General features: G+C 36.3%; 2 protein-coding genes across 9 annotated transcripts in view; both read left to right on the top strand.

Annotated features, from left to right (window-relative positions):
* The window catches only part of nav1b (neuron navigator 1b), a 79,961-nt gene extending 74,881 nt beyond the window's left edge, over positions 1–5,080 (top strand). For all 8 annotated transcript variants that reach the window (XM_082136305.1, XM_082136301.1, XM_082136299.1 and 5 more), the window contains one exon: positions 532–5,080. In XM_082136305.1, the coding sequence (XP_081992431.1) occupies positions 532–618 (87 nt within the window). In that variant the 3' untranslated portion in view covers positions 619–5,080. The remainder of the gene's footprint in view (positions 1–531) is intronic.
* Positions 5,081–6,412: 1,332 nt separating this feature from the next.
* Positions 6,413–22,888, top strand: mybphb (myosin binding protein Hb). The gene is made up of 12 exons (XM_082136432.1): positions 6,413–6,753; positions 8,982–9,116; positions 11,407–11,574; positions 14,239–14,327; positions 15,421–15,616; positions 15,711–15,850; positions 16,494–16,653; positions 17,378–17,514; positions 19,647–19,833; positions 20,975–21,020; positions 22,059–22,100; positions 22,562–22,888. Exons 1-10 carry the CDS (start codon positions 6,471–6,473, stop codon positions 20,995–20,997), a joined length of 1,518 nt encoding a protein of 505 aa, XP_081992558.1. The 5' UTR covers positions 6,413–6,470; the 3' UTR covers positions 20,998–21,020; positions 22,059–22,100; positions 22,562–22,888.
* Positions 22,889–24,704: the final 1,816 nt, after the last annotated feature.

The raw sequence follows: 24,704 nt of genomic DNA, 5'->3' as shown, positions 1-24,704 counted from the left end.
AGGAACATAAAAACGCACTATATATGTAATATGTGACTTATAAATGCACATAGTTCACAGTTCATTCAAACAAGTAAATATGCATTAAAGTCAACATGAAACTGAAGATCCGATAAGTCTTTTCTTCCCTATTGTGATGTATATCTGAATGAAAAGGCTTCTGGAATGAGAATGAGAAATGTCGGGCAGGATTTGATTTCGTCCTTTGTGAATTGATTGGATCGTAGGAAGTCGGGCGTTGCTAACTATAAACAGAAGCAAATCTGAATGTCAGTTTGAGGATATTTAGACCCGTCCTCTGTCGAGACACACGGCATGAAGAGAACATTTACAAGGGCATATGAATAAAAAAATTAAATAATGTGCATGGATAAATCATTTGTAATAAGCACTGCAACGTTGTGCAAAGAAAAGAAAGAATTGTCATTTTTTGATTTCATGGTGACTTTAAATGGCTTCCCTGTATCAGCACTTCTTACATAAGAAATATCTCAGTATTTCTTGTTCCTGAAAACTCTGCTCTTTTTCCAGATGGCTATGCTGTTAAAACTACAAGAGGCTGCCAATTACATCGAGTCGCCGGAAAAAGAAACAGATCCAAAACTCCCTCCTCTCTGAACATCCGCCTGACGTTCCCATCATCCCCTCCATCTCTCTCCTGCCGCCCATGCTGAGGTCCAAACCCCCGACAGCTGCCCCACACCTGCAGATGACACTGTACTGTTACTAGAAATGCTATTAGTGCATTTCACCCACTAAGTTATTATATTATCCATCCCACCTGTTTTAATTTCAATCAAATGTCCCTTGCAAAAAAGTACTGTGGCAGTACCATGGTTCAGTGATGCTATCACATGGTAATACCATGGTACTTTCTTTAATGGGTAGTTGGCATGTTCTGCAGTATGACATGCTATTCTCCATCTAAAACTGTTTTAGCTGCATTTTGCTCTTTTAAAGTTATTATGCATGTGGATTTAATGAGCTCCTATGAATCGAAAGAGTACATGGAATATCTGTACTTCTAAAAATGGATTTGTCACACCTCAGGACCTTTTAAAATGAACTAGTGAAGGCAAAAAGGGTGATTAAAGTGAAAAGCTTCAGAAAGAAATGGTGACCATTTGCAGCACCTAAATCTACACTTTTCCTTATAACATTTTTTGAAGAAAAAAAAAAGTTGAAATATTGATGGTGAACTATCCATATACTATGGTACTGAGTAAATAGCATGGTATTATCATGTTAGTGACCAAACCACATTTTTTTTATGCTTTTACACAGTACTTTTATGTAAGGGCTTGCAAAAACTTTCTCCTAAAAGAGTGACGATATGACATGAAAATAACGATCAATTTATAGCACTATTGTCTGCATATTTCTGTTTACGGATGTAAATGTACATACAGATGTTATTTCTCTTCGCGGGAACCTTTACTGTTCCACTACTGCCCATATTAACTCAACGTTACAGGTGCTAAAACCACTAGTCGAGTCAAGTCACCTTTATTTATACAGCGCTTTATATAATACAGATTGTTTCAAAGCAGCTTTACAGTGATAATAGCAAAATTATGCATTTCGGCTGTTGCTCAGCTGAAGTCAGTTCAGTGTTGATTCAGTTCTGTTGGAAAGACCATCAATTATTAAATTAGTTCATTTAATCTGTGAAGCAGTTCTGCAAAAAATGATGTCACCTTCCAGCTCAGTTCAGTTCTCATACAACAGCGTCAGTAAAGGCAGATCAATAATATTTTTGAATATTAAGTGTGCACGCGTTACTTCATCTTGCAGTCAAGCTCTCATGAATTACAGCCAACATGGGAGATACTGGGAAATATTAAACGTCTCCACTCCGATGTAACACTTTAAAGGCCACTTTAGCCTATGCTGCTTTTTGTACTTTTCATTTCTTTCACATTTGAATATGGCCATAGCATAAGCTATAGTTTAACCCCAATCCTTCAGTGTCTCAGAAACACTTATGCAGACTTCGTTAAAGGGATAGTTCACCCAAAAAAATGAAAAATCTGTCATTTACTCACCCTCAATTGTTCCAAACCTGTATTACTTTCGTTCATGTGCTGAACACAAAAGAAGATATTTTGAAGAATTTCGGTAAGCAAACAGTTTCTGGTCCCCATTGACTCTATGCTATGGAAGTCAATGGGGACCAGAAACTGTTTGCTTACCAACATTCTTCAAAATATCTTTCTTTATGTTCAACAGAAGAAAGAACTCAATGCACGTTTAGAACAACATGAGTGTGAGTAAATAATAACAGAATTTCGAATTTTGCCTGAATTATACCTTTAAACCTTTTCTTCCTCTTTCTAACACAGTGAATGCCTTATAACAGATTTTAAGTGTGCTATCATGTTCCCTTGAGCAAGTTTCAGAACTTAATTGGCACCTTTCAATTAAAGTGAAATGTGAATCTGAATCGAATTGGCCACAACACACAGGATGTTTAATTTGAATTTGAATTATGAATTATGAATTAAAGTTGCAAATCAAAGAAATGTAACCATTTTAAAACAAAACTTTGATTAGACAAATTTCATTTGATACTGTCAATTATCTGGATAATTCATTCTGAAAAAGGAAATGCATTATTAAACATGAAGTCTTTGAATTTCATTCCAATGAAATCTGAAATTATGATTCTGCATAAGGCACATAACCCTGGTAGGGGGCAGCATTCTCAACACTGAAGCTTGTGTTCCCTATATATAGATCTCAGTAACCGATTGTAAAGTTAATTTTGTTTTCAGAGAGACGTCCCAGTCACAAACAAACTATTTTTGTGCACTTTGATTTACTGTAATGATACTGTAGAGACGTTTTCCTTGGCCTTGACACTGATCTCAGCTCAGGGGTTTGGTTATCTCAGGCCTCTAATTAGATTCAATACAGCTACTTTCTCAGTTAACTGCTCTCTTTGTAGCAAATGGTGCAAATGTAGAAAACCAAATACTCAGTGCTTTATTATTCAAACCTTTCATTCGGAGTACGATCGCCCCAACAAAGTGCACACGGCCGGAAGATGAAGATTTGTTTTTGTTTTGTTTTTGATTATTTGGTGCTATCTGATATCACTTTAGGAAAAAGTTTCCAACATTAAATGTCTTGGTTTAGCAAAATCCGCACTTGACATCCAATAGCCTTAGTCTTGTGGCGTTTAAGGGCACCTGTAGGTACAACCAAGTGGTAATTTTATTTATATGATCCGTTTTAGTGGTAGTTTTAGAGCCGTAAGCATTACGTTTCTTTAGATGTAATCACATTTTGCCTCACTAAAAATCTAATTGTTATGTCAAAGTAAATCAACCTCCTTTTTAACTATGGTAGTAAAAATATAAAGAACATATCAAACCATACAGCATTTCTCTGGAGCTTACAGTTAATGTCAAAGTCGGATGACGGTAGTGTCCACTACATCTGTATGTCCTCAACAACGCAGGTAACTCGCATAGAAGAGGATTTGCTCACAGAAAGCAGTGGTGGATCAGTAATTTCCCATCTCTGTACCTGAAACTAGTATCCAAACATGCATGTAGGTAAAGATCTGGGCTATGGAAGTTAAAATATAACTCAAATCATTTCATTCCTTTCTACTCATCTTATATATTGCATTATCATTACTCTACTGTGTAAATATGATTTTTTCGTAGTTCCTTCTCCAAGAAATGAGGGTTTGTGGAGTTTATTAGCCAAATAGAGAGACTCGTAATACTCAAGATGGCAAAATGATTCTGTTTTCTTTAACCTTCTTCAGTTGCGCTGCTGCTGCTTCAAGTCTAATATTTGATTACATTCCAGACATAAGACAGTGTGTCAATGGCTTTTGTTGCTTTTCTGCTGGAGATCGCAGTTGTATTTCAGTTTACATCACTGAATGCTTCTCCAGCAAAACCGCAGCACGGTGTTGGTAAATTACCATTGAGATTGAATCTGGATCAGTGAGTAAAGCTAATCATTGAGGGAATTGAATCTCATTTATATCTCATTTACGTGAGGAGGTAGAGATAAATTTGGCGGACCGTTCTCGTCGTTTATTAGTGTGACTAAAGCCGCTGTACACTGTCTGCATCATGTTCCTGGTTATTGTGCCTGTAACCGTGTGATAGCTGTGCTGTGTTGTGCAAAAGTCCCATTTAACGCGACAATTCAGCAACTTTTTACTGTCTACTTTGTCTGTCCAGGAATTGTAATGACAGCACAAGGATGGTGACTGTTAAAACTGGATTTGTTTTGATTTTTCGTCTGTCGCTCATGAGCTTTTGTGTTTTGTAATGTCCATCTGTTGCTGTGTTTCACCTTTAGCTCTTAAATGCACCTTTTTATGTGGACTATATTATTGCAATAATTTGTCATGTGCGTTAAACAGGTCAGGAACTGCATAGACTCGATTCCTCCCTGGCTTTGGGTGATTGTATGCCTTGATGGTGCTGTCTTGAGGTCAGGGTCAAGTTTGGGCAACTCGTGAATGATGATGGATCCTTCATATCAGGTGGCTTATAGTTGTATGTAAAATGTTACAAAGAGGACCAATGGAAATGTAAAATATTACAGATACAAAGTGGTGAGAAGTTGCTGAATAGTCCTTTCACTTCATGCAATGCTTGATATTGATTCAAAAAAACTCAATACTATTGCATAAAAGGTAATATGATGGTAGAAGATGTAAGTTACAATGTGCAATGGGTTTTTAAATGTCGTAAACGCATGTGTGAAGCAGAATTACGGATTTGTTCTACCTAATTTGGGGTCGTATAAAAGGAATGATGTTACGTTCTTTCTTTGTAAGTTTCCCCCAAATGATTGTTTGTACAACTTAAGTTCCATTTTGTACAGAACATTATAAATGTAAACATTGTACATAGCGTGGCCCTGCGTTTGCAACAACAATCATTTACGAAAAGAAAAAAAAATTCATTAACAAATGTGGTTTGAAAGGAATAAGACTTGTGCTTTTGTTAGCGATGGAGTGGCCAAGAACTGGCATGCTTCGGATGTTCGTGATATGACCACCAAGACATTGTCCATCTGTCAAAATAAAAACCACAACGTTCGTTAAGTGTGTTCTTATGTTTTCAAGTGCTGGGGTTAAAGTACATAGAGCATGTTTAGTGTGTAATGCATTGAGTTAAATCTATCAGATAACTTTAGTATCCTGTAGAAAGTCATGGGGACACAAATGCCAAAGCTTCACGAAGATGAGATGAGACATATGTGACCCTGGACCACAAAACCAGTCACATGGGTTTTTTTTTTTTTTTCAATTGAGATCTATACATCACATGAAAACTTATGTATGGTTTGTTAGGATAGGACAATATGTGGCCGAGATACAATTCTTTGAAAATCTGGAATCTGAGAGTGCAAAAAATCAAAACATTGAGAAAATCGCCTTAAAGTTGTCCATTTATGTTGGCGATTGTGCTGCATTCACTCACTAAAATAAATGTTTTATATATTTACGGTAGGAAATTTACTAAATATCTTCATGGAACATGATCTTTACTTAATATCCTAATGATTTTTGGCATAAAAGAAAAATCGATAATTTTCACCCTATTGTTATTGCCACAAATTGACTTTTGACTGGTTTTGGGATCCAGGGTCACATATAAACTAAACTAGATAGACAGAAACACATTGTTGGGGGTTACGCATTACAAGTAATGTGTTATGTAATCAGATTACTTTTCCCAAGTTACTAGTAAAGTAGTGCATTACTTTTAACACAATATCTGTGTTACTTTTTGAAATAAGTAACCTAATTTACTTTGATTTCCCATTTATTGACTGACAGCTCTCCTGTCCGCATGTTGAGAGAAATCGGGAGTTAAGTGCAGAGGTGTTGTGTTGCAATTCCTCAAAATCAATTAAAACAGTGAAATACAAACTCAGAATTTTCAATATTATACTAATTAAATATCTTAACACAAATATACTTTGTGTATTTAATCTCACTTTATTAACTAATGTCTTTGCTGCTGACCTTCGATGATCCAATTCATCCATACTAATAAGCAAAAATTACTTAAGATAAACATCACATTTGTGCTTAATTTTTTGTTTGTATTGTAGAAGTGTTGAACTTTCTTGTTTGAACCATCGAACAAGGTTTATTTTTGTCGTTACTAAACATTTAAATGCTGCTGTTGTTGTCTTCATTATGTAATTTGTGTAATTAAATCAGTTTAGTTTGTAGGCCTGCTTTTCAAGACCCCCCTCCCCCCCAACCCGCACACCTCTTATCTGCAGTCCACTGGCACTCTGTATATACAGCTGAAGTGGCCGTGATGTTGAGAGCTCCGTTCACTCCCTCACTAGTCACTTGAAACTCTTTTGGGGAGGAGTTGACCAGCGCCACATGGCCTAGGCTATAAATCTGGGGTGACCCCTCTTCAGACTGAGCCGAAGGACTTACTAAGTCAGAGGGATCCCTGAAGCGGACAAGCATGCCGGCGAAACCAGCCCCAATAAAGAAGTCGGCTAAGGCCGCCAAGAAGGAGGAACCGGCACCGGCGCCCGAACCAGCGCCAGAACCCGTACCTGAGCCCGCACCCGCCGAACCAGCACCCGCTGAAGCTGCTCCAGCGGAGGCCGTCCCAGCAGAAGGTGCTCCGGCCGAAGCCGCCCCAGCAGAAGGTGCTCCGGCCGAAGCCGTCCCAGCTGAAGGTGCACCGGTGGAGGCTCCTCCTGCTGAAGCTCCACCAGCAGAACCAGCACCTCCTGCTGCAGGTACTGAGCGCGCATGTGGACCACACACTCTTCCATGCTACTTGATATCCAGTTCCCAAAGTGCAATTCTATGGGTGGATCTCTCTAAGATAGTACTGTACATAGGAACATTTTTGTCATATTTCAGTCAGAAATTGCAAGAAAAAATAAGAAATTATAATTTGCATATTTAAAATCACCATGTATTAAATACAAAAAAATACTGCCATGTAGAGCCATTTAAATAATAAATAATTATTTTTAGCATTACAGTGGGAATTAAATATTTTCGCATGTGCTTGTCATGAACATTGTTACTATGCATGTAAAGAAAAGGTCTTGATGGTTGTAAAAATAGGTGTCATTTTTTTATGCATCAATATAATCTTTGTTGGTGAAATATGACCCTACTTTTGTGAGATCCACTCTATCGTTTGCAATAATAAATTTAAACAAACTAGCAACATTAACACAGATGCATGCCATGTAACAATTAACCTTTAATGCGTGAGAACTCAGTGCACATTGCTGCTGGAGACAAGAACTCTTGGAAGCTACTGGGAAAACGCCTGACTACAGCTGATGGTTTAAAAAAAACACCAGTGAGCGTTTACACCTGTTAACGTCTAATACTGATCATACCAGCTGTTCGGCCTGACCTACTCGACGCCTGAGCTGCTCATTTACTCCACTTTAAACTTAAAGAAGACTATAAAACTTCAAATTTTCTTCAAAGTTTCTTCTAAAATAACATATTACTTCTGTTATTTTCCCGTAGAGAAATGTACTAAAGCAGTACCATGGTATCAGATAGTATTCAGTGATTACCATATATCTATTTACATGCTACTCCAAAGTACTTCAGAGAATATACAGGCAATATATTGACATTTACTTCTCACAAGAGTGCAGAATAACACAGAGTTCCTTTGAAAGCTTTTGTGAAATGCAGACAAAGAAAAGGAATTTTGCCACCAATGCAATATTCAGAGCTCATGCATAAAACTAGTTTATTCATAAACTCAATCTTTCGCTATAATCTGCAATAATTGACATGATAATCTGTGTACTTTACTCTCTAACAAGAACAAAGCATGCTCTTCATCACCTGTGCAATTATTATTTTAACCCCAGCTATATCAGCTGAGGCCTTATAAGCCTGAGGTATTTAGAGCTTGTGGCAAACACAGACATCTCTATTTACAGTTCCACAGAGAGCTCATATTTAATAATAATAATAATAATAAATATTTAGCCATGATGTTTTGATTAGCCCAGTCTTTTCCAGTAAGACGGTAAGTCAATGATTATGGGGAATTCTTCAGTGATTGTTGGTTTTAGAAATATTCTTTTGCATTAAAATAATGGAATATTAGATGGACACAAAATTAATTAATATAATTTATATTCATTATTTATTTGTGTACAGCTTACAGTTTATGTTATCATTAAATTATTTAATTTCTTATCATTTTAAACTATATTTACTCAAGATTAAATATACTAACATTTATTTTAATACAGATAATGTGCACTGTCCATTATCTATGCCTGTAATCTCAAAACGACCAGATATTGTCTGACGTATCGTTCTACGACTACTTGTTTCTGTTTTCTGAACTATATTCTATGCATGCAAAATGAGCCGAAATGAGCCATTCTAACATTTTACTAACATTTAAAACTGATTTGCTGTCCACATCGCTAAAGGAGCCGCTGCACACGCTGCCGAGGCCTCGCTGATGGTAAAAGCCATGGTAAACCAATGCTAAACAGCTCCTGTACTTTTACTTGACGCACTGCATTTGTAGTCCTGATGCTTCCCAGTACTGAAAAAGTCAAAGTCAACATTAAAGATAGTTTTTGCAACCCATTTTACTTTGTGATATTCAACATTGACATTCAGCATGCCAGTATTGATTTCATGTTGACGCATTTGTCTAATAAAGACTTAGAACTGGGCTATGATTCCATAATGTTAGACTAAACTAATGCCTGAAGCTCTATTTAAATGCTGCTTTTATTAATGTGCCCTGCCTATTTAACATCAGCTGATGCTGAAGCTGAAGCTCCACCCACTGAGGAAGTCAAAGCACCTACACCTCCTCCACCCCCCCCACCGGCAGGTAAACCCACGGGACTCCAAACCTTCAGATCACCTCAAGTTTCGCCCATGCTTTGTGCAATTGTGCCATTAAATGGAGAGTCCGATTTTACTTTCAAATACTGAATGTGTGTTTGCTCTCCAGAGCCCACCAGCGAGCCCCTCGAGCTCGGCGTCGAGGATGTCAATGACACTTCGGTCACGATCTCATGGAGACCTCCAGCCACCATTGGAAACTCTGGTCTGGATGGATACACTGTGGAAATCTGCAAGGAAGGAAGTAAGTCTGCAAATCTAAACAAATTTAGCTTTCTTTAGAGGTAGGAAGGGATCAAGACACGTCCAAATCCAATGTTGCATATTAACACCCTTCCTACTAGAACGTTTGGTAACACGTTATTTTACAGTGTCCTTGTTACATGTTACATGTAGTTACTGTAGTAATAACTATAAATTATTCATAATTACATGCAATTAATCCAAAACCAAACCTGGTAACACTTTATTTTACAGTGTCCTTGTTACATGTAGTTACTGTAGTAATAACTATAAATTATTCATAATTACATGCAATTAATCCAAAACCAAACCTGGTAACACTTTATTTTACAGTTTCCTTGTTACATGTATTTACCATAGTAATAACAGTAAATTATGCATAATTACATGCAACTAATCCAAAACTAAACCCGGTAACACTCTATTTTACAGTGTCCTTGTTACATGTTACATGTACTTACTGTAGTAATAACTATAAATTATTCATAATTACATGCAATTAATCCAAAACCAAACCTGGTAACACTTTATTTTACAGTGTCCTTGTTACTTGTTACATGTAGTTACTGTAATAATAACTATACATTATTCATAATTACTTGCAACTAATCCAAAACCAAACCTGGTAACACTTTATTTTACAGTGTCCTTGTTACATGTTACATGTACTTACCATAGTAATAACAGTAAATGATGCATAATTACATGCAACTAATCCAAAACTAAACCCGGTAACACTCTATTTTACAGTGTCCTTATTACATGTTACATGTACTTACTGTAGTAATAACTATAAATTATTCATAATTACATGCAATTAATCCAAAACCAAACCTGGTAACACTTTATTTTACAGTGTCCTTGTTACATATGTTACATGTACTTACCATTGTAATAACAGTAAATTATGCATAAATACATGCAATTGACCCTCAACCAAATCCTAATCCCACCCTAACCCTATAGTAAGTACATGTAGTTGCTTAATATTACTCAGTACTTAAATATATAAGTACACTGTAACAATGACACCTTAAAATAAAGTGTAACCCCAAACCCTAACCCTATAGTAAGTACATGTAGTTACTCAGTACTTAAATGCATAATTACAGTGTAACACCTTAAATTAAAGCGTAACCGAAAGTTGTTCTAGATATCAAGATAAAAAACGCTGCCTGTTTAGGCATCAACTTACTGGACAGCTGCTTTCGGTTTCAGACAAGCAGTTTGTTCATTGGCTTAATAAAACCCTCAATGAGGATTACGTTTAAAATCTAAAAGCCTTTTCACTTGATTACAGTAGCCCGCCAAGCACTTGCATCTTAAAATGCCACCTCACAATACCGTACCTTAAATTAAACACGGCGCAACGTTCGAATGTTCATTAGCATTTTATTGGCTGGTCAAAACTCTCAGTTGCACCTGTCCCTAATATGTCAACGGCAGCTTGTACACCCACCTAAGTTGTGTCCCTATATGGAGTGAGGCATTTCTAGAAGTGCTACACCGAAGTCTGCCAGCAAAACACGATGGCTGTTGCAGTCATGTCAGTTACACATGTAAAAACAGTTCAGCTTGCTCACACAGCAGTTAAGAGTGCAAATAAAGTGTGGGGAACATAATTTGACTCATTGCAAAATCTGTTAATTTTTTTATTTCAATATCTATATAATAAAAAAAAATGTATATCCATTTTTGTTAGCACTTTATTTTACAGTCCTGTTCCCCATGTACATACTATGTACTTATATTATAGTAATTACAATAACTGGGTATTAACTAGGTACTAACCCTGAACCTACACCCTAAACCTAACCTGTAAAATAAAGTGCAACCTATTTTTTTTTTTATAATAGTACTTATATCCCTAAAATATCACCTTTACTATCAATGTGCAAGTATTCAACAATCAATCTTATATTTTTTTTTTATTTTTTTTTTTATAATAGTACTTAAAAATAATAATAATAATAATAATGCTTTTAATAATTTTATTAAAATATGGCCTTTCTAAAAGCAATGTACCGTTAATCAACAATACATTTTTATGCTTGTAAATGGGATGCAAATCTTAGATCAAAACCTCTAATTATTAATTGAAAAATAAAAATACATTTTTTTTTTACGTTTTATTATTTAAATATGGCCCTTTCAAAAGCTTTACAATCAATGTGCAATTAATCAAAAATCAATTTTTATGATAATTAATGGGATGCAAATCGTAGATGATCACTTGATTGAGGTGATGAGAGACTGGATGCTCTTACTCTTCATTCTCCTCTGTATCGCAGCTGCTGACTGGAAAGCCGTTAACGAGGAGCTCACCGTGTCCTGCCGTTATGTGATTAAGAACCAGACCACTGGTGACCGGCTGAACATCAGGGTGGTGGCCATGAACCCCGGCGGCCGCAGCCCCCCCGCAGCTCTGGCCGACACCGTCCTGGTCAGAGAGGTCGTGGGTAAGCCAATCAGAATCAAGCTCTGAAAACACATTCACTACTGTAGGCCGTATATACCATATATTTGATTAAAAATGCAGTTAAAACAGGCATATTGCGAAATATTATTTCAATTTAAAATAACTGTTTTCCTTTTGAATATATTTTAAAATATTATTTATTCCTGTGATGCAAAGCTGAATTTTCAGCATCATTACTCCAGTCTTCAGTGTCACATGATCCTTCAGAAATCATTCTAATATGATGATTTGATGCTCAAGAAACATGCGTTGAAAACAGTTGCTTCATATTTTGGTTGAAAAATCTGGATTCTTTGATGAATAGAACGTTTGTTTATTTTATTTTTTACTTTTGATCAATTTAATGCACCCTTGCTGAATAAAATATGAAAAGATCTTTAGAATAAACTCTTACAGACCCTAAACTTTTGAATGATAGTGTATCATAACAGCCATTGTAACAATTTCATCTTGGGTGGCCACAATGCAATGAAAAAATTGAAAAAGCTTATATAAAGCAAAAACCAAAACCTTATTCTGAATGTAAGAGCCGGCGCCGGCGCCGCCACTGTAACTTGATTGTGTCGATGCTTCCGGTCTCATCCGCTTCCATTTATTTTAGCTGTACCAAAAAATCTGTCATGCGGCTTGATATTGCACACTGTTACTTGTAATCATGTTATTTTAATGTATTATCATAATCATAAACACGTATATTGTAATTATTTCCCATTATTTAGGCTACCTATAGTGGCATTCACAGAAAATGAATTGCATTACCAAGATGACTTTCATGGATTCAATTAATATTCATAAAGTTTCACAAATTGTACCCTCTCACTTTCCAGATCTAAGCCAGTTTTCTTTGGACATAATTACTGTAAATGTTGTAGCGTAGAGTTACCCTGCTTTTGCCTGCACATGTATCCGCTCTAAAGATCGGGGGCCACCTCTCAAATCTCAAGTATCCCAGACCTCAGAGCTATCTGGAGAGGTGAAACTGGTACCACGTCAGGCAAAACGTCTCATGCTGTTCTACAGAGCCCCCTAATTAGCTCTCTGAGAGGTGACCAGTTGTGAAAAATAAATCTAAATAAATCTACCTGACAAGGGTCTGGCTTTAGCATGAAGAGGTGTTGCCTTACAGACTTGCTCAGATCAGGCAGAAGTCTTATATCTACAATGTAGAAGTATCTGTGGCATATCATACACGGCACAGTGATATTTTTCACTGTTGTTGGTTGTACTTTAAGTAGCTTTCAACATCTGATCTGAGATATTAAACATTGTGAAGCAACAAGAGGCAGTTCAAGTTGAAGTATTCGTCCGCATTATCGCAGCCGTTGTGCAAACCAGTTTTTGTGTACGAATGCTTGCAGTCGCTTTACATACTCCAAGAGTGTCCAGCGTCTAAAGAAAGAAATCATAAATGTAGAATGGAAAGTCAAGCGGGATTGGAATGTAACTTGAATCCGGTCTACGCAAAAGAGGGGGAGGGAATATATCAGCAGATCTCCCGTTAAAGGTCTTCATGCACCGAAGCATGCCATGAAATGTCTTTTGCAATTGAAAAAGAAAAATTAGAAAATGGTTTGTTGGTACTGTAAGTGTTGTGCATTAGCAAGGATTATGTGGAGAGGGTTTTACATGGCTTCAAAGCCATTGACAGCTAGCCGCCTGGACTAGTGTCAAGCTACTTCCTTTAAGAGCGATGGCGACAAGTGTGAAAGGTTTGAGCCGGAGGGTGGGATACATTCCCAAATGTTCTCGCTCTGCATGAGGAGTCAAGTGGCATCTAAGGTTACCCCATGAGACTTTTTAGCTCGCTAGAGATGCTATGTTTATTTAGAGGCATGCTGGATCCTGTAAGAGTTAGCATTCGGCTAACACTTCACAGAGTTTTCCAGAGACAAATTCACCATTTTATATTGCTGACTAAAATGCAGAGGCTGTGTAATTACATGCATGCATCCTTTTTTTTTTAGCATTGAAGGTGCTTTGTTGGAAATGAATGTTAAACTGCGATTCCGAGATATAGTATTATATGTAATTCAGCAGTTTTAATGTAACTAAAGATCTCCATCATAAGTTATTCGTGACAGGGGTGTAATAGGACTGATCTATTTAAAGCTGTGATGAGTTCAACAGAAGCAACGTTAGCATGTGAGCTAGCTCAAAGTGTGTCATTGTAATTGACTCCTCATAATGTTTTTAGCCTTTGATTTCCTTCTGTGTTTTACTGTACATTTGTGCTACTGATTACAGTTTTGCAAAAGATTTTGCTGCAGACAGTCTTAGCTGACAACAGTTAAGGATGAAATTACAGTTAGCTTGCATTCTGGAAAGCCCGGGTCACGGTAAGGTTAGCTTAGTCAGTTTTCTGCTTCACTAGATAGTGAAGTGAAATTGTGAAATAAGCAAGTTTTTCTTACCTAAAACTAAGGATTTCTCCTCTGTTTTGTTGACCGAGATCAAAAATAAAATAAGTTTTTTTTAAATTATAAACCAATAAAATATGAGCATGTATTTCTTTATAAAAAGTTGTTCTGTCTTTGCGCAATAAGGCACATTAGATCTCAATAATGTAACCTTGCTCATAGTGTTTGAAAGCAGTCTGTATATACAATGTAATAATGTTATGTACCCTGTTTTTCTCTCCCTTCAGATCGCCCCAAAATCCGCCTGCCACGTTACCTGAGGCAGCGCTACGTGAAAAATGTTGGAGAGAAGATCAACCTTGTTATTCCCTTCAGTGTACGTGATCTCATGAAACAAAAATTAAGTTAAATTAAAAGTTAAAAGTTAAATTCACTGAAAATGCATGGTGAAGGTAGCTAAATCTAACATTAGCTAAAGCTTGTTTATTTGTCAAACATAAATAATAAGTGCATGACAATAGATTATTAAAACATAATGATTTAAAATGTACTGTAAAGTACACTTTACTTAAAATATATATATATATATATAATGGGTAACACTTTACAATAAGGTTTCATTTGTAAACATTAACTAATGTATTAACTAATATGAACTAACAATGAGCAACACATTTGTCACTGTATTTGTTCATCTTTGTTAACAGTAGTTTTACAAATACAGTTGTTCATTGTTTGTTCATGTTAGTTCACAGTGCATTAACTAATTTTAATAATATATTGGTAAGTGTTGAAATTAACATCAACAAAGATGAATAAATGCTGTAGAAGTGCAGTTCATTATTAGTTCATGTTAAAACTAATGTAGTCAACTAAAATTAACTAATGAAACCTTATTGTAAAGTGTTACCATATAATGCATCATAAAAGTACTTTTAATGCATTAATAATGCCTTGTAATGCACCTTATGATGCATTGTATGGTCTCATAAATAATTATAACCACAGTTATAATACATTAATACTTATGTTACACCTTTAGAAAGTATAATGCATTAAAGCATGACAAACAACCGATTTCAGATATGACAAGGAGCATAATGCATTGGTTACAAATATTTATGGAAAGATACAATGCATTATAACATACATTATGAATACCTTTATAATGCATAATACATAAATTGTTACAAACATTTTTGTACGATATTACAAAGTGCACATTTTAAAGGTGTGTTAAGAAACAGTCGTGAAAGTGAACTCTCTTTAAGTACACTTTATGGCTTATTATTTCATTGATATTACATTATTCACAAGCACACACTATTCTTTATTTGATTTTCAGAGAGGAAGAAGACTAATCAGTCAATTCTGAGTCAGTTTTGAATGAATGGATCTGCTAAAAAAATATTTTTAGGCATATATTAGCACTTTGAGTTGCTAATTCTCTCTTATTTTCTAACCTGCAGGGCAAACCACAACCTACTGTGTCATGGACAAAGGATGGCCAGCCTATTGATACTAAAAAGGTTAATGTTCGCAACAGCGACAAGGACAGCATCTTCTTCATCCGCGCCGCAGAGAGAGCCGACTCCGGCGTGTATGAGATGTGTGTGAAAGTGGACAGCTTTGAGGACAAATCCCAGCTAACTCTGCAGATTGTTGGTAGGTGTTATAAAAGATCGTACACATCATGGACTGTGGTGTGTCTTAGTTGCAGGAGTTTTTTCAACAATTGTCTTGTCGACCTGTTCACCAGAGTTGCCTGGACCTCCATCCAGCATCAAGATCGTGGACACCTGGGGTTTCAATGTTGCTCTGGAGTGGACTGAACCCAAGGATAACGGAAACACAGCAATCACCGGATACACCATCCAGAAGGCCGACAAAAAGACAGGGGTACAAGCTTTTCCAACATTTACTACATACCATGGTATTACTGTGATGGCAGACATGTTGCCATTGCAATAGCATAATTTTTTTACATTTACCATCTTTGTTACACATGGTGGTATTCTTGAAAGTGCCTTGGAGAACCATGTAAATGCCATGCTATATTAGAGCTGAAGTATTTTTTGGTGTTAAAATGTTTTCTCCTATCCCAGCTCAACAAGCAGAGTTAAGTCAAATCAGCTTTATTTACAGTATATAGCGCTGTATACAATACAGATTGTTTCAAAGCTGCTTCACTGTGATAAAATATCTGTATTCAGATCTAATAGTATCATTATTCAGCTCAAGTCAGTTCAGTGTTGATTCAGTTCAGTTCAATAACTATGTAAAGTTCATCATTTACGAACTTTAGCTCTGTAGAAGAGACAACTATGACTACGCCATTTATATTTCATTGTCTCAAATAAAAAAAAATGTGAGCGACCTGTCTAGTCCTAGTCCAGTGGTTGATGCTGGCCGTGTTCGAAAGCAATGTTTATGTATGCCTTTCGGATCCAAGTAATCGAATGAAATCACATGTGGAATTCACTTCTACACTGTCAGCAGTCGTGTCTGAAGTTGACTAACCTGAGCTGCTGTGTCTCCACAGGACTGGTTCACAGTACTGGAGCATTATCACAGAATGAATGCCACTATTTCAGACCTGATCATGGGAAACACCTACGTCTTCAGGGCCTTTACTGAGAACAAGTGTGGAATCAGCGAAGACGCCACCGTTACAAAGACCTCCGCCACAATCCTGAAGACAGGTGAATCAACTTTCCTGCATTTCTTATATTTGACATTTGCTCAGCATCACATGATTTGTCTTAATGTTTCCTATATCTTATCTCTGGCTTTAAAATATCGCACAAGTACTTTAGAACCACGTATCATTATATTTTTATTTTCCTATAGCTTGAATAATGCAAAAATAAAATAAGTTAAATAATGCCACATCCTCAAAACAAGACTGGTCTTGTGCATATCTAGATCTTTATTTGTACAACAAAACGTCACAGGCATACCATACACCTCCTGCTTTCTTGCAACCTTGTCAAATCGGTTTCCATCTGCAGCACTGTTCATGTGAAGTGTCATATTTGCAGCATGATATTTCTGTTTAGATGTGCGTCATGTCATGAAAGTGACGTGGCATCCAGTCTCATGCAGTCTTATTTAGTACTAAAATGTATATACTATTATAGTTTTGAATTGGCTTTTATTTTTTCAGTCTTCCATTTAAATGTTCAACTTATTTCAATTAGAAGTATTTCATCTAATATTTATATTTTATTTCAGCTTTATTTAAATTAACAATATTTTTAGTAAACGCCAATAACCCAGATCTTGACATTCGTGCATTTGGCCGAAATTTTTATTCAAAGCAAGTTTCATTGCATACAATTTAGCTACATTTTTATCACTTCTTGTATTCTCCGGGAATCGAACCCATGACCTCAGCAATGGTCTGATCTTTATGATGTGTTTTAGGCATTGACTACAAGCCTCCAGAGTACAAGGAACACGACTTCAGCGAGCCACCCAAATTCACCACCTCCCTGGCAGACCGCAGCACTACTGTGGGCTACAGCACCAAGCTGCTTTGCTCCGTTAGGGGATTCCCTAAGGTACATGGTTTTGCGACTGATGGCTAGTTGCACAGAAATGCACACTTTACCTTTAACCTACAAGTTTGATGTTGATGTCATGTGAAAAGTGGTGCAGTGATTCTGTACTAGTTAAAGTAGAATAAGTCTTGAGATATTTCAGGTAGTGTTTTTAATCTAAATTAATTGAACTTTAATGCACATGCATGAATTGTATACTGTGCATGTATGCATTTTTCCAACTTTCCAATTGGTTGGTTATTTTTTTAAGCTGCATGCAACTTGCAAAGTTTAAAACTCTTGTTTTAGTGCAGTGGTTGATTGACAGGTGAGTGGGCGGACAGGTGAATGTGAGAGATTGGATCACAAAACAATTTGGACCATTTTTTTTAGCTGTCCTCTTGGGTTCAGATCACCCGAATCACTCCAGGTGTGAACAACCTCTGTCTCCAGAGCAGCCTCATGCAATTCATTAATGTGTTCAATTATTCTAAAGATTGTGCTGATGGGCTTTTTGTAATGAAGTCTGTTCCATAATCAACACTTAATCCATCAAGAGTTGCTCTATAGTTCATGTTTGAGTGACCACTGAAGTGTAGGAATCCACCACTAACATACCACCGGGGATAGTGCAACTCCTAGTGGGAAAGATAACTAGACGAGGGACCGCATGAGTTGGATAAGTGGGATTCCTACATCACTATGATGGGATGAGCTTCCAAACAACGATATGTGGAGGCCATGACAGTGAAAGTGTGCATAGCGTTGATCAGCATCCAGAGTTAACACTCACCAAGCGCCAAATGCAAAATGGCTTTGGTGAGTAAATAACACACCCAGTTGCTGGTAACTTACAGTAGGATGGAAAAGAAACAATAAAATAAATAAAAGTATTATTGTTGTGTAACTTTTAGCACAATGGAAAATGGACCATTTGAAATTTATCGGGGATGCCCAGTTTTTTATTATCAATACATATATGGAATATTTTTGCATTAAAGGGGTCCTATTATGCTTTTCCACTTTTTCAACTTTAGTGTGCAAGGTTACAAAGCTCAAAGTCCACTCCAAAGGGAGATATTTTATTTAACAGAATCCCCTTTCAAAGAACTACAACGAACAGCTCGTTTGGACTACAATGTGTTTTTACCGGATCTCATGAAGTCACAATGGTACTCATTTAAATAAACCCCACCCACTGAATACGAAAAAAAAAAAAAAAAAGGGTAGGAGGCCTGGCTGAGCTGCATTAGAGAAGACAGTGTTGTCGCGGTCAAAGAGACGCTGTTTTTTCCACAACATTTCCAAAACTCATTTGTTTGACCTTCCTAAGGCTGACCAAGTTAGAGTGGTTAACTTATTTTAAACACTGTTCCTGAACATTATAACTCCAATGTTTATTACATTTTATGGAGAACAGCTTGTTTTCTGTTGCTTTTGTAAGCTCTTACTTTTGTAACCATGAACCATGGTTTTGTGATCGATTACTGTTTGTATTACCTTAGTTTTCCGACAAATATCACGATTAAATGGTGGATAACATCGTAAACTATAATGTATAAGAAAAATACAAAAAACATACCACTCTGAAACTTCCTGTGAAATCTGTGCTTGCAAAGTCTGCACATGAAATCCGTTCTGCACGATCCTCTTGTTCGTTAACATTGTCAGGGTCTGAATCAGGCTTGAAGAGGTTTGAAATTGACGCCATCCTCAATATTTACACTTGATAAGAACTTGCAGTTATGGAGGGGCGGGACATTTCCCAAACACACGCTAACCGCTGCCTATCATAACACACAATCACAGCAAATTTCGTATTTTGGAAGGAGTGGCACCAAAACACAAAAATTTTCTCAATCCACTTCCACTGTTAAACCATTTTTGCCTTAGTGTGAAGAACATTTTAATCATCTAAAGAACCTTTTACCACTATAAAGAATCTTTTTGTGGAATAGAAAGGTTCTATAGATGTTATAGGTTCTTCATGAAACCATCAACGCCAATAAAGAACCTTAGTTTTTAAGAGCCGGCATGTCTAAAAGTTCCTTTTTGGCTCGTTGCATGATCTTCATCCATGCATTTAAAAGATTTCACTACTTCTAGACTGCAAAAGCGGCGTGTTTTCATCGTGTTTTCCAACTTCTTTGCAGCCAAGGATCGAATGGATGAAGAATCAGATGATTATTGGTGACGACCCCAAGTACAGGCAAATAAACAACCAGGGCATCTGCTCCCTAGAGATCCGCAAGCCCGGAAACTTTGACGGTGGTGTCTACACCTGCAGGGCCAAGAACCCGCACGGAGAGGCCTTGGTTAGCTGCAAACTGGAGGTTAAACGTAAGTAACCATCATAGACTTAACTCAAGTGTGTTTTAGGAGTCTGTGATAAGCCTTTAGTATTTTTGATCATGCAAAAAAAGTATTTCCAGTCATCATGAGTTTGTGATAGATTGACAGCACTGCTCTTCAATTGCCTGTGATAACATTATTTTCATTATTTGCCAAATAGAGGAGGTTTTGCTGACCACACTTGAGACACTCCAGAGTTTTCATGGTCATGGAAATCGTTTAAATATCAGGGAATTTTAAGAAAAGGCATGAAAATTCTATAGAGACTAGAATTATTCTCAAGCGCCATAATATTTCATGGGCTTTTCTTATTCTTTATGCGTGCAGTGTCTGTGAAATCAGTTTCTATACAGTAATCGTGAATGACTGGAAAAGTCATGGCACTTCATTGGTCTAAAAAGACTGAATTAAATTATTATCCATTAGCTAAGATGAATCCAAGGATTACATGCTCAATTACAATTACATGCTCCTTGTAAGAGTAGATTTAGTCAAGGCCACATTTTTAACATCGCGATTAACCATTGATGCAGACGTTTGACTGATGCATTTATTAATGAAATCGAGAGAATTTTGCTTTTGCTGGAAAGAGGCTCTTTATGTTAGAAAAGAACTTGAATCATGTGTAGCCTATTCATGATATGAAACAATGTGATGATTAAAAAAAAAAACATGGATTCCAGTGATCAAATCAAGTTTATATGTATCATGGAAATGCAAGTAGTGTAAGATAAATATGTAATATTAATGTTGCTGTCAGTGTGTTATAAACAGGCTTGTATGTTTGGGATCAAATGGAGCATCACTTTATGGACTTCTAAATCAGTGTAATCCAACCTAAGCTATGTTAATACAAATGCTTAACCTGATCCGGGAACTCTTTTTATGTTTGTCAAGTTATCACTCTGCGTGCCTCTGTACGAGGTTGGACAAGTTTATTGTTATTGTAAAATGATTTACAGCCTATTGAAAGGAGAGAAAATGAACTTGTCAAACAGAACAAGAGTCTCCACATGTCTGAGTTAAAACTCTAGTGTCACTGACGGTTAACACTCATGTTTGTTCGGGTGACAAACACTGTTTTGAAAGCCAGCAGACTGAACTGCTTTCTGCTTTTCTTTCCCAACAGAGCCTGTGATTGTAGAGAAATAAGTTCAACAGCCGCATTCATACAGGTCAGTCTCTATTTTTAGATATGTTCAGGGGTGTAAAGTACCAGAGTAATTTTACTTCACTGCTATATATAAGGACTACACTACAAAACACAACGTTCAAAAGTTTGGGATCAGTAAGGGTTTTTGGTAACACTTTATTTTACATGTAGTACATGTATGTAGTTTCTATAGTAATTACTGTAAATTATACATAATTTAATGTAACTAACCCTAAACCAATCGTACTCCTAACCCTATAGTAAGTACATGAAGTTAATTAATATTACTCAGTACTTAAATGTATTATTACACTGTAACAAGGACACCTTCAAATAAAGTACTTTTATTCAGGAAGGATGAATTCAATTCTTCAAAAGTGCCAGTAAAGACATTTATAATGTTACAAAAGATTTTTAGGCAAATAAATGCTGTTATTTTGAATATTGAATAATCAGAAATGTTTCTCGAGCAGCAAATCAGAATGATTTCTGAAGGATCATGTGACACTGACGACTGGAGGAAAATTCACGGGAATAAATTACGTTTGAAAATATATTCACATAGAAAACATTTATTTGAAATTGAAATAATATTTCACATATTATAATTTTTTTTATATTTTATGTTTTTGAGCAATCTCCCACAAAATAAACCGCTTTGAGAATGTGCACTAATTCAAATGTTTTGCTTTGGAGAGGGAGCTTTAGAGAGCCAAAAAGCTATTCGGTTCTCCATCTATTTGGGTCTTGACAAGACATCTGTCTTCCTCTCGAGCCCTGACCTTACATGGGGGGACACTAAACTGGGAGATTGCGGCCCCTGCTGCTGGAGGTGTCCGAGTGGCAATTCCCCATAAATTAAACTCGTAATGACTCTATGCGTGTACCGCCGGAGAGACTGAATTACATCCTCCTGACTCGGCACCAGTTAGACATCTACTGCTACATCTCGTCCCAGAAACACACTGTAAAACAGAGTTTGTGTTGCTTGGAGTGTTAGAACTATTTTCAGGCTGTCCTGACACCTGTTCCTTGTTCTTCCTCTCTGCATGCGCTCTAGTCCCAAATAAGGAACAGAAAAATGTGGGATCCCTCTCAAAAGGTGAGAACTCATGCCAGAATGTTCCAGCTCTTACATCAGTTCTGATAAGCCATGTTCAAAGCTGTTATTATAACAAGCATATGCTAATGCATATCAGTGGAATTCTATATTAATGCAGAGTTTCTATATTCTTTGTTGGTGGAGGAACTGTTTATTTTACTTATTATTTATTATATATACAATAAAAAATATTAAAACGTGTTCTACAAATTAAACTTTGTAGAAAAGTGGTGTCTTTTTTATGCATTAATTAATTTGTTGTTATTATTATTATTATTATTTTTCATATATTTTTTATTTTTGTCCCATTTTACTATGGTTAAGAGTGCAAATAACTGTTCATTAACCATTTTAATTAGCGCATTAATATAGAGTTCAACTGAAATAATTGAAAAATCCCCCAAAAATGTAATTCTTGCAATATATAATTACTAATTTTACCCTTTCTTTCACATTTGTAGGATCGTGATGACGTCTTTTGCTGATGAGAAAAAAAAAATCATGTACATATGAAATAAAAAATAAATATAAAAATTAGACATTTTCCTTCATAATTTAATGCTTTGCCTCACAATTATGAAAAAGCTCATTTATTTATTATATGGACATTTACATCATCAGCTTCTCTGTGTGTGACATGTAATGAGTCTTGTCTGTGTGTCGCCACACACACTCGTCCCTGACTGTGTCCGGTGATGTAACTCGGATCAAGTCCCATCCGGACCAACAGGAGTGTTTGTTCAATTAAACCATAGCCTTTCATCCACCCACATCATGTCTTTTGTCATTTGTCATCATGACAGTGCACCGAATGTGACATTCCAGGTTTAATACAAAGATACAACAGGCTGAGTGACCCTGAACACGGAGTACAGCAGAGTCTTAAAAGACATTCAATTGTATGGAAATTATTTCTTACTCTGACGCAAACTTTGTAAAGACACCTTCCCAAGCATCGGAAACTCAACTGAGAGCAGTCGGGTTACTGAAGGTCACACACTCACTCACTCACACACACACACACACACACACACACACACACACACACACACATATTATGATACATGTGTCCGTGAGAATGCAGAGACTTTCAACAGACTATATGTGCTATGCATGATGTTCATTATCGACTTCTCAGGGTTCCTGTCAGAGAAGCTTAAAGCCTAGTGGTTATTCGGTTTGGCCAGCATCATAAAACCCTGTGCCAACACAAATAAAACAACTTGGTTAAGGTTTATGCTTAATAATATTGCATGCAGTAGGTCATTTTGAGCAGTTTGGTCCTAAAAACGTCAGGCTTTTTATGAAGATGACCCTGAGCAACATGATTATTTTACAATTTCACTGGATCTCAGAGTAGCATTGATTCACTATGAAACTACTGTACTTATTTTTAAATACAGTTCAATTACATGCATTTCAGGTGCATTCACTTTATATCATAATTATATCATGGTGAAATAACAGCAGGACTGGATTTAAGGTTAATAAAGCATTGCTTGAGATTAGACTTTTTTTTGCGTGAGAATTTATAATGCTGGAAATTTGCAAAATATTTTTTAAAATATTCACATAGAATATATGCATTAGAATGTATTCAGTAAGAATGTAACTAAACTGTACATATTGCACATTTCCAGTTGAAATATCACTCAAAAAAGGAGGGGTGCTTATTTTGTGAAGTCGATCTAGTTTTAAAGATAAGATTGTTATATTTAAATATAGATGTTTATATAAAAAAAAATATATATATATCATTTGACATAGACAAAGATGCTGATTAACAATAGAATGTGTTTGCAGTGTTTAGATTGTGTGTGTGTTTCTGAACAGTAGGTGGCAGCAGCTTTACTGTTTTTAACCCTGGTTTAACAGAAGTCAGCTTTAAGTGCAGGCATTCACTCCATAGACATAATAAATACATGTATTATGTCTATGATTCACTCAGCATATTCAGAGCAAAGAAACAAACCCAGCCCAGATCTATAGTAAAACTCTCTGGCTCTGGCCCAAACCCGTGCTGTCTTCCCTACATAGGCAGCAGCACTATTGATTCCAATAGAGTTTGGGATTAGCATGTTGATAAACCAAAGGCAAAGTATTTATATATACAGCATACCAAAATATTGGGAAAGTGAGAGAAATAATCACCATTTTTCTACGGCCTATAGGTTTGGGACAGAGCCGTGCAGTCAGTCGACATTACAGCGGCTCTCTCTGCTGACCATGTTCAGAACAACACAAATTGCACATGCACATAACATATATATATATATATTATAACAATTTCATTCTGAATCATGATTGCAAACCATTTTCAAAACTGTTTTTTTGAACGCGGGTTTTGGACATGTATTATGGTTGTGCCATTGTATTCTTTAAACTTGAATACCTTGAAGTACCATATAAATACCATCTATTTTTATAGGTACACTGCTGCATTTATTTTATCAAAAATGCAGTAAAAATAGTAGTATTGTGAAATATTATTACAATATAACTGTTTTCTATTGTAATATATTTTCAAATGTAATTTATTTCTGATGCATAGCTGAATTTTAAGCATAATTTATTTACTCCAGTCTTCTGTGTCACATGATCCTT

The sequence above is a fragment of the Leuciscus leuciscus genome, assembly GCF_965113295.1.
Source record: "Leuciscus leuciscus genome assembly, chromosome: 14".
Taxonomy (NCBI): Eukaryota; Metazoa; Chordata; class Actinopteri; order Cypriniformes; family Leuciscidae; genus Leuciscus; species Leuciscus leuciscus.
The sequence above is the reverse complement of the archived record's forward strand: the minus strand, read 5'-3'. Positions and strand labels throughout refer to the sequence as shown.

What these genes read in the sequence shown, in the direction of transcription:
- mybphb (XM_082136432.1), top strand. Translation starts at nt 6,471, where the DNA reads ATGCCGGCGAAACCAGCCCCAATAAAGAAGTCGGCTAAGGCCGCCAAG. An exon ending in CCTGGTCAGAGAGGTCGTGG is followed by an intron (nt 11,575 to 14,238) that starts GTAAGCCAATCA and finishes CTCTCCCTTCAG; the next exon opens with ATCGCCCCAAAATCCGCCTG. An exon ending in ACCTTGTTATTCCCTTCAGT is followed by an intron (nt 14,328 to 15,420) that starts GTACGTGATCTC and finishes TCTAACCTGCAG; the next exon opens with GGCAAACCACAACCTACTGT.